The sequence below is a fragment of the Sinocyclocheilus anshuiensis genome, unplaced genomic scaffold (assembly GCF_001515605.1).
Source record: "Sinocyclocheilus anshuiensis isolate Anshui unplaced genomic scaffold, SAMN03320099.WGS_v1.1 scaffold329, whole genome shotgun sequence".
Classification (NCBI taxonomy): domain Eukaryota; kingdom Metazoa; phylum Chordata; class Actinopteri; order Cypriniformes; family Cyprinidae; genus Sinocyclocheilus; species Sinocyclocheilus anshuiensis.
This window is the reverse complement of record NW_015540881.1, coordinates 636,492-652,131: the sequence shown is the minus strand read 5'-3', so window position 1 is coordinate 652,131 and position 15,640 is coordinate 636,492. Positions and strand designations below refer to the sequence as shown.

At 38.8% G+C, this 15,640-nt stretch overlaps 1 protein-coding gene across 2 annotated transcripts in view; it reads left to right on the top strand.

Moving 5' to 3' along the window:
• Nucleotides 1-15,640, top strand: part of LOC107688454 (TGF-beta receptor type-1-like) — an 81,676-nt gene that overhangs the window by 28,892 nt on the left and 37,144 nt on the right. For both annotated transcript variants that reach the window (XR_001634237.1, XM_016486124.1), the window contains exon 2: nt 14,068-14,301. Coding sequence is in view for 1 of the 2 variants with exons in the window: in XM_016486124.1 (XP_016341610.1) it covers nt 14,068-14,301 (234 nt within the window). In the remaining variant the exon portion in view is untranslated. The remainder of the gene's footprint in view (nt 1-14,067; nt 14,302-15,640) is intronic.

Sequence of the window (15,640 nt, the reverse complement as noted above, 5' to 3'; positions counted from 1 at the left end):
GTGATTTCTGGTAGCCAATGTTGATATTTCAAATCACCAAAACAAACATGCCCCTACCCCAAAAGGGTCTCGCCCCTATTTTAATAGCTCTGCCCCACACATTCGTATGCATCCCAGGCAACGATTATGGCAGAATCTGCTGTATTATTATTAACTGCTGTATTAAACATATTATCTTACTTTTCGGGCACACTTTTGGAGCTGATGCTTGAAACAGACAGTGGAGGAGGTTTAGACGCTCCAGGCTTATAGGGTGTGGAAATGAATGTGTCTGTATCATAGCTGAAGGGAACGACCACAATACGATTGCAGATGAATAAACAAGCGAACATGACACACGAGCATATTCAAGCAAAAGCCAGCATATATTAGTTCTGTGAAACAAAGCAAAACCACTGTTACCTATTGAGAACAAACAAAGCAACCTCGGCATCCGATTGGAGGCCTTCCCGCTCCTTGAGTTCTCTCCAGCACTAGAAAGCTGATCCGCCTTATCGTAAGCCTTCTTTTGTTCCGCAGACGGTTTCCTCTTTTGTTTTTTTTATCCACCAACTCTTATCTTTCTGTCGTCGCTCGGGTCGGCTAATGTCAGTACTGTGCACTGAGCGTTCTCTCCTCCGCATCATGAGTAGACACGCCCCTTACTGCTGATTGGCTACAAGTTGGTTTTGGTACTCGGCCCGACTCAGTTTTCTAAAGCGTTTTTGAAAAAATACATACCCCACCTTTAATATTTTTGTGGAAACTCTGACAGTTTTTTCAAGATTCTTTGATGAATAGAAAGTTCAAAAAGCGGCACTGATTTGAAATAGAATCATTTGTAACATTCTAAATGTCTTTACTGTCACTTTTGATCAGTTTAATGTATCCTTTCTGAATAATAGTGTTATTATTATTATTTTTTTCAAAACAAATCTTACTGACCCCAGGCTTTTAAATGACAACAATGCAAGTGTTTGTCAGGTGATCTGGATACTGTCTGATTCAGATCTGCATGTATAGCTTTTATTTTGTCTACCATCCTCTGTATTTCCTGGGCTATTCAAAAAATCTGATCTGATCTTTCCAGTCATTCAAAACAGGAACATGTTTGAATTTAGTGTTAAGTAGGCTACTCGTGGAAATGCCAGCGTACTCGTTTATTACTCATTACATTGGCGAGGCTGTGGTTTAGTCTGTGCTGTCTGGACACACCCACTTCCTTTTTTCTAGCCTAAAGAATTTCCCGTTTTATCGCAGTGAGTAAGGAGACACCCAGCCATAACATGAGCTCTTCATCTTGCGTTGTCTTTTAGTACATTTGAATAATCATCACTGTTGATCCAATGAACAAAGTGGAAATAGGGCAGACATAAGATATTACAAATATAAGATATGATATTAAATATGTGAATAAATTACATACATGCATTAATATACAAATTTTATCATGCTTCATTGCTGTGGTACGTTGAGGTGAGGCGGCTGTATGGGTGGAGGCTCTGAGTGAGTAATGGGATTTTTAAAGGTAACTGAAAGCAATGGGTTCAGCAATGTGCTGCATCTAGTTGCTAAGCGACAGAAGTAATTGATTCACTTTTTTTTTTTCTGTGGTTGCATTGTAAGTATGGAGATAGACAAAAAACAATTTAATGTCATGGGTTTATCAGTAACAAGTAAACCTAAACCAATCCTTTATAGTTTGGTCGTCCACTGACAAAACATAAATTCATCATTTGTTTTGTACTTCAGGTGTGTGTTGATTAAAACTGAATCAATAATACATAATGGATTGTATAAAGGTGCCTGCCAATTCCTGTCCATGAACTAGAAACTGAAGAGGCCCCCATAGCATATTAATGGCAGCATTTGATTAAACCTTTTGAAATTGGTTAGTCAGAAACTCTCATTCACTTACAACTTCATTCAGAGGAATGACTGTGACAACCCGCAGCATATACTGCATACATAATGGCCCCAGTGGGCGCAGAGTGAGACACTTTGTTCGACTTTCTGCTCCTTATCTCTTCGCTGAGGGAATCATTTAATTGGAACATTGCTTGATGTAAAGTCTCTCACCTATAATCAATTAATGTTGAATTTAGAAACACGATATAGGGGTTCTTTCCAGACAGGCCAGCAAAACTGCTTGTCAGAAGAGGTGCGATTTAAATTTTTATTTTTAATTAGGCGAAACGGTACTTCCTTGTAAGACTTGTGTGTGAGAGACTGACGTCCTTCACAAATAAGGCTGGTAGCCTGTTTTTTTTTTCTGGGCCGTAGTCACAAAAATCCAGTTACAAAAAGATCCTTTTCAGTATAGAAATACAGCTTGTGTTTTTTTTTCAATGTCATTTTTTATAGTTATAGTTAACTAAAACCAAAGCAATGTATACATATATTTTCAACTTGAAATATTTTCTTGAGAATGTTTGTTCTGTGACTTGCTGTAGTAAACATGCCAATGCAGCTGTTTCTGTGTCAATACCAGTATCTTCTCAGAACTTAGAATTCAAGTAATATTTAAAGGGATGGTTCACCAATAAAAAAAATTCTGTCATGATTTACTCACCTTCATGTTGTTCAAAACATTTTTTGTGGGATACAAAAGGAGATATTTTTAAAGAATATTCTGGCTGCTCTTTCCAATACAATGAAAGTGAATGAGCTCCAAGCTCATTACAATGCTAATGTTAAGCTCCAAAATGACAAAAAAAAACACATGAAAATAATCATAAATGTGCTATTTTACAAGCGTTCTAAAGCCAAGAAAATCTGAATTATGATTTCAGAAGGTCTTAAAACCACTTAAGCTCAGGGCGTTTTTTGGTATTTTCGCCTAAATTTAACATACTCAAATTCAAATGTTTACCCTACACACATACAATGGAGGAAATGAAAAAAAATGGTTTCATTGTAAAGAAAACCCTTTGAACTACAAAATATGAGTGTAATTCTTTATAAATAACATTATATACTTTTCAAATATTACTATAAACACAAAAAAAACATAGGCGCTTTTGGAGTTTTAAAACTAAGTATTTTTTTGAAAATCTGTAATTCAGGTTCTATTAGGCACAACTCTCTGCAATTTACTTTGTTTGATGCCACTAGATGCCAAAAAGTGCCAGAAAAAAGAATCTTTCAAATAACAGCTTCTAAACAGGAGTTACTACATTATTTGTGAAACGAGTCAGAATGTCTATCTCTGCATCGAAATGTGTCATTGTGAGTTACCACCGGTACTTAAAAAAACCTGGTACCGTAACGTTTTCATTTTTTTAGTACCGACTTGGTACCGAAATACCGGGTCTTTTGACAACACTATTTACATACATAATTATTATTCAGGTGCATGTGTAATAACTGCGTTAAAATGCCCAGCGAGGTAGAAAACATCTGCTGCAAGGAAATTCAAGAGGCACGGGGGTGAAAAAAACAGCGTTTCTTCGACATGGCAAAAACTTGACGCTACAGCAGCACTTCTTCGTCGTCGGTTTGTCTCATGCACTCAACCAAGCGTTCTAACCATGACCTCGCCCCTCCTCACCCCCCAACCATTCGAATGATATTCTAATTTTAATGATATTCTAATGAGCCGCTTTGTGACATCACAAAACCCAGAAAACAATGCTGTAGTCCAAACGAGCCGTTCGTTGTAGTTCTTGAAAAGGGATTTTTTAAAAACAAAATATCTCCCTTTGGAGTGGACTTTGAGATATGTAACTTTTTAGATCTTTTTTATGCCCAAACATACACACTACACACTGACTAAAATACAAAAAGTGAAAAAGCATAATAGGACCCCTTTAAATTAGGGGACAACAATTGCAATTGGGGTTAATGTGACGATTAAACTTCAAAAGGCTATGATTTCATTGAATATGAGTGCTGCACGTTTCAAAGTCAGCTGCTGCGCTGCTTTATGTACCGCTATTTATGCCTTTCCGAAAGCGCCATCTGCTGGCAGAGGATGAATTTGCATTTTTCAATAAGCCAGTCTGTTTTTGTTTTGAAAATCAACCCATGTTTTATGCTGCAAACGTGCAGAGTTGTAAATGTGAACTAGTGGATAATGAACATTAGAGATAATATAGATTATAGATAATGCATTATAAAAATGTAAACAATTAAGACAGTAACATATTTATATTTTATATTTTGTTTCATTCAAATACTATTGATTGATGATAATTGTTTAAATTAATATGATAATTGACACTTTTGCCTCCATTTTCTTAAAGAAAATATTTAAAGTCTGAAATGTTAAGTTAATCATTCTATAAAACTTTTTGTGAAAACCTCTAAATCATGCTTTTTACAGTCATTTTAATTTTGTGTGTGCAGGTCTTAAAAAAGGTATAATATAATTATTATATAATTGTTCGGACCCTGGCTGGTGAGGAGAGTTTATTGCTGGACCTCAAGCAATTTTAGTCACTGATAAAAATGATTTTGTGGTAAAGTAAATACTACAGAAAAATAAATGTGATTTCTACATTAATTTAGGCCAATTTAAATTCAGTATTAGTACTCAATTTAAGCTGGTAGAATTTAAAGTTTGAACTTATAAGTATATTTTACTTGGAATTGTTTGTTATTTTTACAAAGATTGTTTAAGTAAATATCAAAGTCATGATCCTGTTGTTCCCATCATGCACTTGGGCATGAATAATTAATAAGGTAAGATTTTTTTGCTGTTTTTGAGATGTTTTTACACTGTTTTATGGTTGCTTTTGTTGTTAGGTTAAGTAACTTGCTGTTTTGTGACATCTGGAGTTAATTTTTTACTCAAAATGACCCATTCATAATCAAACACTATTCACTGATTGTCACCATCATTGTGTATCATGTGCCAAGTATTCAGGTCTCTGTGTTCATTCAGTTAATAATTATATCGAGTAAACATTAGGGCTGTGCAAACTGCAAAAAATCGAATGTGATTTTCATGCGCATCTCGTCAGTAAAGCCGCTTCCGGTGATTAGTAGTAAATCTCCAGCACGTGCTTTCAGATGGAGCGGCATTTACTACACAGAGCTGTAGTTCACTGACAAGCTACACAAAATCGTGTTCAAAATACTACTAATCACCGGAAGCGGCTTTACTTACGAGAGTCGCATGAAAATCGCATTTGATTTTTTGCCCAGCCCTAAAACATATTACCTTAAAAAGAATAATGAGTTGTCTACTTGCTTACTTACGTGATTGTAAGTGAACTACATGCTTTATTGGCTTTTTTTCAGTGCTGTGTTGTTTGAGTAAAGTTTACAAACCGTGAGTGAAATGTGCTTGAGTATTGCAGGGTAAACAAAATAATTAAGTAGAAATTACTCATCAAAGTAAAAGGTCGCTAACTGGCCACGTTAAATTTACTATTTCCTTTGCTAATTTGACAACTTAGTTAAGTAGATTTTACTTAATTCCGTACTTAAATTTTACTTTAAAAATATGCGTGCAAAAACTTGCAAAATAAAAATTAAGTAAATTTTACTTATTGTTTTTTTCAGATGGTTGTGTGGAACAGACTGAAATTTCAGTTGTAGTTCACTAAATATCTTGCCATTAACCCTAATTCTCCTTAACATGTTTTTGAGAGTTAATGAGTTTAGTAGTGATGTCTGATTCATGAATAAATCATTCTTTTGAGTCAGATCATTTCAATTAAATAGTTTATTCAGGTCAAAAATAGTCTGAAGGATGTTTTTTTACAAGTCAGACTGATTCTGTTTTTGAGTTTATCTCTTTGATTTATGAGGTGGACATACATGGAAGCCTTTGAAGAGTCATATGATGGTCGTTTTATGCCGTGACATACAACAGAGGGACCAGCACATTATCCAGAATTTCACCTTTATGTTCCACAAAAGAAAGTTGTACTGGTTTAAAAGTAATTACAGTGACAAGAAAAAGTATGTGAACCCATTAGTTGGTTTCCTGCATTAATTGGCCATAAAATGTCATCTTCATTAAAGTCACAAGTATTGACAAACACAATTATTATTAAGCTAATAACACACAATTATAATCTATCCTGTCTTTATTTAACACATCCCATTAAACATTTACAGTGTTGTGAAAAAAGCAAATGAACTTTACCTTGTTGCTGTTACCTGGATGATGGAACTGTTTTGTTTGTTTGTTTATTTTTGTTGTTTTATGATGAGTTTCATGAGTTGTTCATGAGTCCCTTGTTTGGTATGCTCACGAAAGAAATACAATGCATTAGAGGGGACATTGGATGCCCATTTGGTATGGTTCTTTAGGGTCTTCATGAAATGTCTGCAACATACTTTGGTTCAAATTCCCCAATGGTCATGTAAAACAACACACTTTTTTTCTGATCTAAACAGCTCTGTTCACAGCGACCCATTTCGGTGCATGACTCTATAAATGAAAATGAGCTACTGCTATCAGTGGCCGTGTGCGGGGCCTGAGCAGTATGACATCATAAAACTGCTTGATAATTGGGACTGTTTAGGTTTTTGGGGATTAAAAAAAAGGAGTGAATGGATTTTTATTATTGTAGGGTGGTTGTGTCCACACACTGCTAAGACACATTTGCAAACACTATGTAAAAGTGAATTTTGCATCCGATGTCCCCTTTAAGAGGCGGGGTGTAAACTTTTTGAACAGGATGATTGGGGTAAATCATGCTTATTTTGTCTTCTGGGAACATGTTAGTTTCTTCTGTAGCTTCTGAAGGCCAGTACTAAATGGACAAATATGATATTTAAACAAAACAAAATTTAAGAAAAATACACATCATCATTCTGTTGGTATCAAGTAGGTATAACAACAATGAAGGAAGTCACTTACAAAGTTCACATACTTTTTCCACAGCACTGTGAATGTTTAATGGGATGTGTTAAATAAAACCAAGAAAGATTATAACTGTTTGTGTGTTGTTAGCTTGAGCACATTGTGTTTGTTTATACTTGTGACTTTGATGAAGATCAGATGACATTTTATGACCAATTTATGCAGAAAAAAACAACTAATACTTTTCTTACCACTGTAACTTAATTGTTTTTGTGGTAACTATCCCTTTAGAGTTTCTATGTCCATTGGATATTTTCCTATCTATCTTAAATGCCAGTCTTTGTCTATTTTTCCATTTCATGACATTTTGGGATGGTGGTCCAGTTACCACTGATGTATTTTTATTCTCTCCTGCTGTTTTCTTTCTAAACATGCTATTATCTGCATCTTGATGCCTGCATCAGTGATGCTTTTTAGTAAGCAAAAGAGAAATTCTTAAACAATTAACAGAGGTTTATATGCAGTAGAGAAGAGCAAGATATTCCTAAAAACCTTGAGAACACGACTCTCTCAAGGATGATCTTTGTCATTTACAGGTGGATTTTTTTTAAATGAAACGATTATTACAAGGTATGATTCCAGTTAGTTCAGTGACAAGAGCTTCAAGTAAATAGGAGTCATTTCAATATCCTCCTGTTGCCCCAGAGACCACATTTGTCATAATAGTGAACATCATATGAAATACACCAATGAGGAACGTACATTCTTACATTCTCATGAATAAAACAGCAGGAGCAAAGATGACACTAGATGTTTATACGGTTATGGTATACAGCCTGTGCAAAGATTTTACCATTGATTTTTAACTGCGTTTGTCCCAAGAGACAGTTGTGTTTTTATCCAGCTCTGCCTCTGCTTTTTATCAACATGGTCTTTATTGCCCTGAGTTAAGGAACTTGTCAGTCATTTTAGAGGCATGAAAAATTGCATCAGGAGATAAAGCTAATGTAAGCAACAGTCTATGGGGAAGTGCGCAAGAGGAGGGATAGATGTGATATGTTTGAAGCCAACTTGTAAATGTAATGTTAGTTATCTGACTGTTCTACCATGCAAACTGTAAAAATGAAAATCTCTTTTGTCATTTACTAACCCTCAAGTCCAAACAGCATTGGACCCCATTGACTTCTACTGTGTTAACAAAAAAAAACCCAGACATTTCTCCACAAAAGAAAGTCATACAGGTTTGGAACAACATGAGGCTGAGTAAATGAGGACAGATTTTTTTGTTTTTAGGTGAACTATCCCTTTAATAGGTTAGTTTCCTAATGCTTTCCTTTAGATCTTAACCATACACTGCCACTTGGTGAGATTTTTTAAAATGATCTCCTGTACTCACCAAGGCTGCATTTATTGGTTAAATACTGTAAAAAAAGTAATATTATGAAATATTATTACAATTTAAAATAACAGTTTTCTATATTAAAATATTATTGATTAATCCTATGACTTTGATGATGAATTTTCAGCATCATTACTCCAGTCTTCAGTGTCACATGATAGCCTAAAATAGCCTAAAAAAACTGAAAAGCACTGTTTATTTTATTTGTATCTTTGTTCTATTGTATTTAGTTGTGCTGTTGCCTGTAGTTAGATTATTTGTTTTTATTTTCTTTGTTTTTATTTGAAAGTATAGTTTTTTACCTAAACATAGCACATACCGAACCGTAGCGAAACCGTGACTCTAAAACCGCGATACAAACCGAACTGTGAGTAAGTTAAACCGGTACACCCCTACTGTACACATATATTCTCCCTGAAATAATGTGTTTTCCCTTAAGAAAAACAGGTTTACTGCATCTCTCAGCTTATTTCTGTCTGAATTCTCACACTGGTTTAATTGAGGCCTGTGGCTGCTTGAGGTTTGGCCGCTGCTGTCTCTGCAGGTTTGTGTCCTTGAATCTCCACAGTACTAGGCTTCAGATGGCGTCTGGGATGGCTCAGCCTGACTGGGAGCTGCGCTGACCGTCTCCTCTTCCTGTGTAACCCAGTTAACAGGATATGCTCAGTGATTTGAACTGGTGTTGAGTTTAGGTCTTGTTTACAGTTTGACAACATCGAATTGTGTAGCCAACAAAGTATCTTAATTTAAAACATTGTTAAATGTGCTTACAAAATTTAGATGTGCAAGCTGCACCATTAGCAATTCTGGATAACTGTTGTGTCTGTACTGATTTAGCTCTTTGTGTAGTTGATAATGGTAAAACGTTATTTGGAAGTGTTGATAATGGCATGATGGATTTTATGAAAAACGTCTCAGGTTACGCATGTAACCATGGTTCCTTGAGAATAGGGAACGAGACGCTGCGTCCTCTAGAGGGCGCTAGGGGAACGCCTTCAGCGTGACCGGCGTCTGAAGCATGAATGAAAAAACGACAATGAACTTCACATTGGCAGGCGGCAGCCTGTGACGTAAACAATAACGTGACTGCGGGTATAAAAGAGCACCTGTGGAATACGAGGAATGCCCGAAGCATGGCCCGTCTTGTTCCCTATTCTCAGGGAACCATGGTTACATGCGTAACCTGAGACGTTGCCTTTCGAAAGGGAACTCCATGCTGCGTCCTCTAGAGGGTGCTAGGGGAACAGTATACCAACGCCACCATGCTGAGGGATGAGTGCCCAAATAACTGGATTCCCTAAGTCAAAGACTCAAAGGAACATCATCCCTGTCCAGAGCACGAGCCGAAAACCTCCTACAGGCAAGCCAAAAGCTCGCCAACGTCATAGACTAGCTCACCCACCAAAGTCTGGAACTCTAGAGTGAAGGTCTAGCAAACGACTCTCAGAACGAGAGGAGACCTGGCTACACTCAACACTAAAACAGTTAGTGAGGCTCAAAGGAAAGAGCCTACACATTAATACTGCATAAGCGGAGCTCTGGAGAGCGGAGGCTTCAGCAGAATGATTCTCTTAAATGAGAAGAAGCCTAACAACACTCAGTCCTGGTAGGGGAACTCTTAAGAGTGGAGGTCTCAGATAACGACTCTCTAGAACGAGAGGAGACCTAGCTAAACTCAACGCCAGAGGCAGTTAGTGAGGCTCAAAAGAAAGAACCTACATACTCATATTACTGCCAAAGACGGAGCTCTGAAGAGTGGAGGCCTCAGCTGAAAGACTCTCTAAGCGAGAGGAGGCCAGATGTACTCGAACATAAATACAGTTCATGAGGCAGCCTACCGAGGCCGAACACTCAATCTACTGTCTCGCTAGAGCTCAGGTGTGCGGAGGCCTCAGCAGAATGACCCTCTAACGAGAGGAGGCCAGACCTACTCAACAGACAGACCATTTATCAAGGCGGCCTCACAGAAGGCAGAACACTTGGTATTACTTTATGCTCTACATTAACCTCTTGTCTAGATGATATTTGTCCTCTCTCCTCCAGGCCAGCACGGGCTGCCCCTTCTAACCCCTGGTTATCCGATGTTCTTCGTGAGCATCGGACCAAACTCAGGGCAGCAGAGAGAAAATGGTGCAAATCAAAAGATCCGTCAGACCTGAGTATGTATCAGTCTTTGCTTTCATCTTTCTCTGCTGAAGTCCATACTGCCAAATCTTCATACTTCCACAACAAGATCAACAGCACTCCAGACACACGTAATCTCTTCAAAACTTTAAATTCTCTCCTCTGTCCCCCTCCACCACCTCCTATCACTTCTATAACAGCTGATGATTTCGCCACATTCTTCACAGAACAAGTACTTCTATCATTTAAGCGGGTAGAACACAAGTCATCAGGGCAGTTATTTGAGATTTGACTTACTAGTCATATGGTGCGTAGCGTCCTGGAGATGTTGTCCATTGTCTTTAAGAAGAATCGCTTTATGTATCCCCAAATTGTAAGTCGCTTTGGATAAAAGCGTCTGCAAAATGACTAAATGAATGAATAAATGAAATTAATACTGTCTAGCTGGAGCTCAGGTGAGTGGAGGCCTCAGCAGAATGACTCTCTAAGCGAGAGGAGGCCAAACCAGCTCAACCATAAGACTGACTATCAGGGCGGCATCAACAAGGGCCGTACACTTGATGTCACCATCTAGTTGGGGCTCCAGTGAATGGTCTAAGCGAGACTAACTATCAAGGTGGCCTACAGAAGGCCGAACACCTGATTACACTGTCTAACAGGAGCTCAGGTGAGCGGAGGCCTCAGCAGATTAACTCTCTAAGTGAGAGGAGGCCATACCTACTCAGCATAAGGACCTTCTGTCAAGGCGACCCTACAGAGGGCCGAACACTTGATTCCAAGTCTAGCTGGAGCTCACTTGAGCGGACCATGTAGCTGGAGCTCGCGGAGGCCTCAGCAGAATGACTCTAAGAAGAGGAGGCCAAACCAACTCAACCATATGACAGTTTATCAAGGCGGCCTACAGAAGGCCGAACACTTGATTACACTGTCTAACTGGAGCTCAGGTGAGCGGAGGCCTCAGCAGATTAACTCTCTATGCAAGAGGAGGCCAAACCTACTCAACATAAAGACTGTTTATCAAGGCGGCCCCACAGAGGGCCGAACACTTGATTACACTGCCTAACCAGAGCTCAGGTGAGCGGAGGCCTCAGCAGAATGACTCTCTAAGTGAGAGGAGGCCAAATCTCTTGGACCCCATTGACTTCTACTGTCTTAACAAAAAAAAACAAAAAAACTGACATTTTTCCACAAAAGAAAGTCATACAGGTTTGGAACAACATGAGGCTGAGTAAATGAGGACAGATTTTTTTGTTTTTAGGTGAACTATCCCTTTAATAGGTTAGTTTCCTAATGCTTTCCTTTAGATCTTAACCATACACTGCCACTTGGTGAGATTTTTTAAAATGATCTCCTGTACTCACCAAGGCTACATTTATTGGTTAAAAAATACTGTAAAAAAGTAATATTATGAAATATTATTACAATTTATATTTGTAAGGAGAGCGCAGGGGGAGGAGGAGCCCGAGTTGCCACACTTCGCCTCTGAGCCTGCCTGTAGTCCACAGACGCAGACGGCCCAGGGTCCCCCGGGGTTTTAGGCGCAAACCCAGGACGGCGCGGTATAAATTTCTTATAAGCTGCTGACCGTGCCCTCGCCTCTCTGAATTTATCGACCACAGTCTCAACTGATGTGCCGAATAACTCAGAGTGCGAAACTGGCGAATCGAGAAGAAAATGTTTCTCTTTCTCCCCGATGTCAGCCAGATTAATCCAGAGATGTCTCTCCATGGCCACCATTGCCGCCATTGCACGACCAATTGCGGCAGCTGTTTGTTTAGTTGCCCGGAGAGCAAGATCTGTAGTGTGGCACAGCTCGATCACCGCTTCAGGGTACAGGCCCTTGCCATCGTCCAGGACTTTAAGCAGATCAGCCTGGTAGGCCTGCAACACAGCCATTGTGTGCAGAGCACCACCAGCCTGACCCGCAGCCGCATACGCCCTGCCGTTCAGCTTAGATGTCATTCTCAGAGGCTTCGACGGCAGAGTTGGAGTCTTCAACATCGATGTTTCTCCCATTGAAAGATAGTTTGACAACGTCTCTTCTATGGGAGGCATCAATGCATATCCGTACTCGCGCAATCCCTCCACGCTCGCATGCGTGGTGAAAAAGATGAATGTGAGCCGAATATGGATTTTTCCAAGACCTTCCCACCTCGGTGTGCAGGTCTGGCAAAAACAGAAGACTTGTTGGAACCGGGAGATCATGGCCAGCCAAAAAATGCTCATCTAATCTGCCACGAGCTGTCTTTGGCTTTTCGTGTTTCCAAGGAAGATTTAATCTCTGTCGCACACGCCACAACCTCTAACAGTTCACTGTATGCAGGGCAGGCAGGCTGAGAGGGTTCCAATGCTTCATTTTAATCCTCAACAACCACATCCTGCTCTTCTAGGCTTGCATCTAAAAGAGCACTATCTGCTGGATCAGATGACTCTAAAGAAAGAACATCCACATCCAGCAGATCGCCCACGTCGGCGGCAGAAGAATGAGAAAGAGAAATACCTATTTCAAAATCCTCTGCCAGCTTGACCTGTGAGCCCCATGATCTCAGTCTCCGCCGCGCCTCGGCTGCAGCAGGTCTCAAACCAGCGGCCGCCAACACTCGTCCTAATTCCCTCGAGAAAAGGGACAAGTGTGAACGGAGCTTTTTAATAGAAAAGCTCTCGCAAGCCGCGCATTCTGCTCCTTCGAGAACAGAACGCGCATGATCCTCTCCGAGACAAATAACGCACTTATCGTGTGTATTATTCGGTGTCACAAAACGCAGACATGGGGGAACACACTTCCCAAAGTGCTTGTCAGAGGATGTTTCCATATCGCCTTTTCACTACGCTTCAAACAAACGTTCGAGAACAGAACGCGCATGATCCTCTCCGAGACAAATAACGCACTTATCGTGTGTATTATTCGGTGTCACAAAACGCAGACACGGGGGAACACACTTCCCAAAGTGCTTGTCAGAGGATGTTTCCATATCGCCTTTTCACTACGCTTCAAACAAACGGATCTCCTGAAGACAAAAAAGAGGATGACTTATTCCACAGGTGCTCTTTTATACCCGCAGTCACGTTATTGTTTACGTCATAGGCTGCCGTCTGCCAATGTCAAGTTCATTGTCGTTTTTTCATTCATGCTTCAGATGCCGGTCACGCTGAAGGCGTTGCCCTAGCGCCCTCTAGAGGACGCAGCGTGGAGTTCCCTTTAGAAAGGGCACTGCAGTTGGCAGCCTAATATTTTTCTATTTTTTTCTATTTATTATGCACACCGTTTTTATGACCTTGCATTGAGTTTGAAATATAAATGTTTTATTGGCATGACAAACAGTGTACAGTCTTATTGAAATATTGAGAGACTACATTAAATATCTGTACTTCAAAAGATTAATTTATCACAGTGTAGAACTCTTTGAGTGAATGAGGTGACCAGTGACCAGTCCCAGTGTTCTTCTGTTATACATTCAACTTCACTTCCGTTCAAATGTTTAGGGTTGGTAAGATTTTTCAGTGTTTTTGAAAGAAGTCTCTTTTCTTAAGAACATAATTTATTTGAAATAGAAAATCTTTGTAACATTATAAATGATGAATTAAACATGTCCTTGCTTAATTAAGGTATGTTTTTCTTTCAAAAATCTGTGGTAGTGTACATCCTAACCTTAAATTCTTTATGATGAAGATTAAAAATTATTTAATGTTGTTTTTTATTATATGAATAGGTGAATCCGTTTGGACACTTCCTATGCAAATTAACAAGCTGACTATTTAAATGTGTCCTAAACTCGAGTCTCTTTGTCTCTCTTTTCTGAATCAGGATTGCTGTGTTATTGTGAGCGATGTGTAAATCGGACATGCAACACAACTGGCCTGTGTTTTGCTGTCATTGCAAAGTCTGCCGGACAATTTGTGACACAGGAGAGTCAGTGCATTCAGCAGGATGATCTTTACCCACGGGACAGGCCTTTCCAATGCGCCCCCTCCAACAACGGCAAGCATCCGTTTTGCTGCGACACGCACATGTGCAACAAGAACCCAAAGGTCAACCCAGGTGAGAGAACAATATGATTTTCAAAGATTGTGTCTCTATAACTTCATACTTGGATTATAGAGTGTGTTGCAGTATAGTGCTTTTATAATGCCTTCAAATCTTGTGTCTCTTTGACTGTACATTGATTAAATCTTTTTTTTTTTTTTACCTTGAGCTCACAGAAGCAAGACCCATTGTGTCAATACATTTCCATGTCACTTGTATGAAAGATACTATTACTAACCTTGGAGTGCACACTGGCTCTTGCGTCACAGATAGAGATGTTTAGTAAAGAATATATAGCTCTCATGCTCTCCACTTCGCAATGATGCTAGAGACATAAGTGCTTGGCTCTTTCAAGCCAGCTCTGTTGCTTAATTTGTTTCATTAGTTTGAGCCTTGTGTTTCAATTAAAAGAAATTGTGATTTGAAACTTTGATGTAACCTGCAGTAGTGCACCAGAGATGAATGAGTGAATTACTAATATATGTTTTTAATGATGCTCGTGGAGGTCCCTTCATACTTTACACTTTCGCTGTCTATTGTAGATGGTTTTGACTAGGGCTGCACAATTGTGAGAAAAATCATAATGGTTAATTATTTACCTTGATATTATAATCACAATTCGGAGTAGCAGGGATTCACAATATGTCACAAGAACAATTTTTTTCATGCATGTATTCATTTATTTATTGCTATTGAATATCTATCCAGTGGGATATCAAGCTTTATTAACATTAACTAAACTCCTCTATTATGAGCGTTTTTACCTCAAACACTTTTTATAGTAGATTACAAATGGATTGTTTATTCTATTTATCTTCAGTACTGTATATGTAGAAAATCACTTAAACTAAGCATAAAACTTTATTTTAGTTAATGTTTATTCATTTATTTAATTAATTTTTTAACAAGGTGCTCCAAACAACCACAAGTAGCCACAAGTACGCCTCACTCAAAAGTATACCAGCAGAATTACTGCAGACCAGATGTTTTAGACCACATATTCCAAAAAAATAAATAAATCCCAATCCCCTTGCAATAGAATTTGGCTTGATGGGAAAAGTGCAGTGCACTTCACCAAATGTGTTTATGTCACAAATCAAAAGAGTCCATCAGTATAAATTGATTCAGCCACTTTTCACCATTGGAGCTCAAAACTAGTCACAAAAGAACTAATAAAGGACAAATAACATGCATGAAAATTCACGTACCAACAGAAATAGCCTTCAACACAGTTTCACTTGCTTTGATCTTTTAAAGGGGTCATATGATGCGATTTCAATTTTTCCTTTCTCTTTGGAGTGTTACAAGCTCTTGGTGCATAAAGAAGATCTGTAAAGTTGCAAAGACTAAAGTC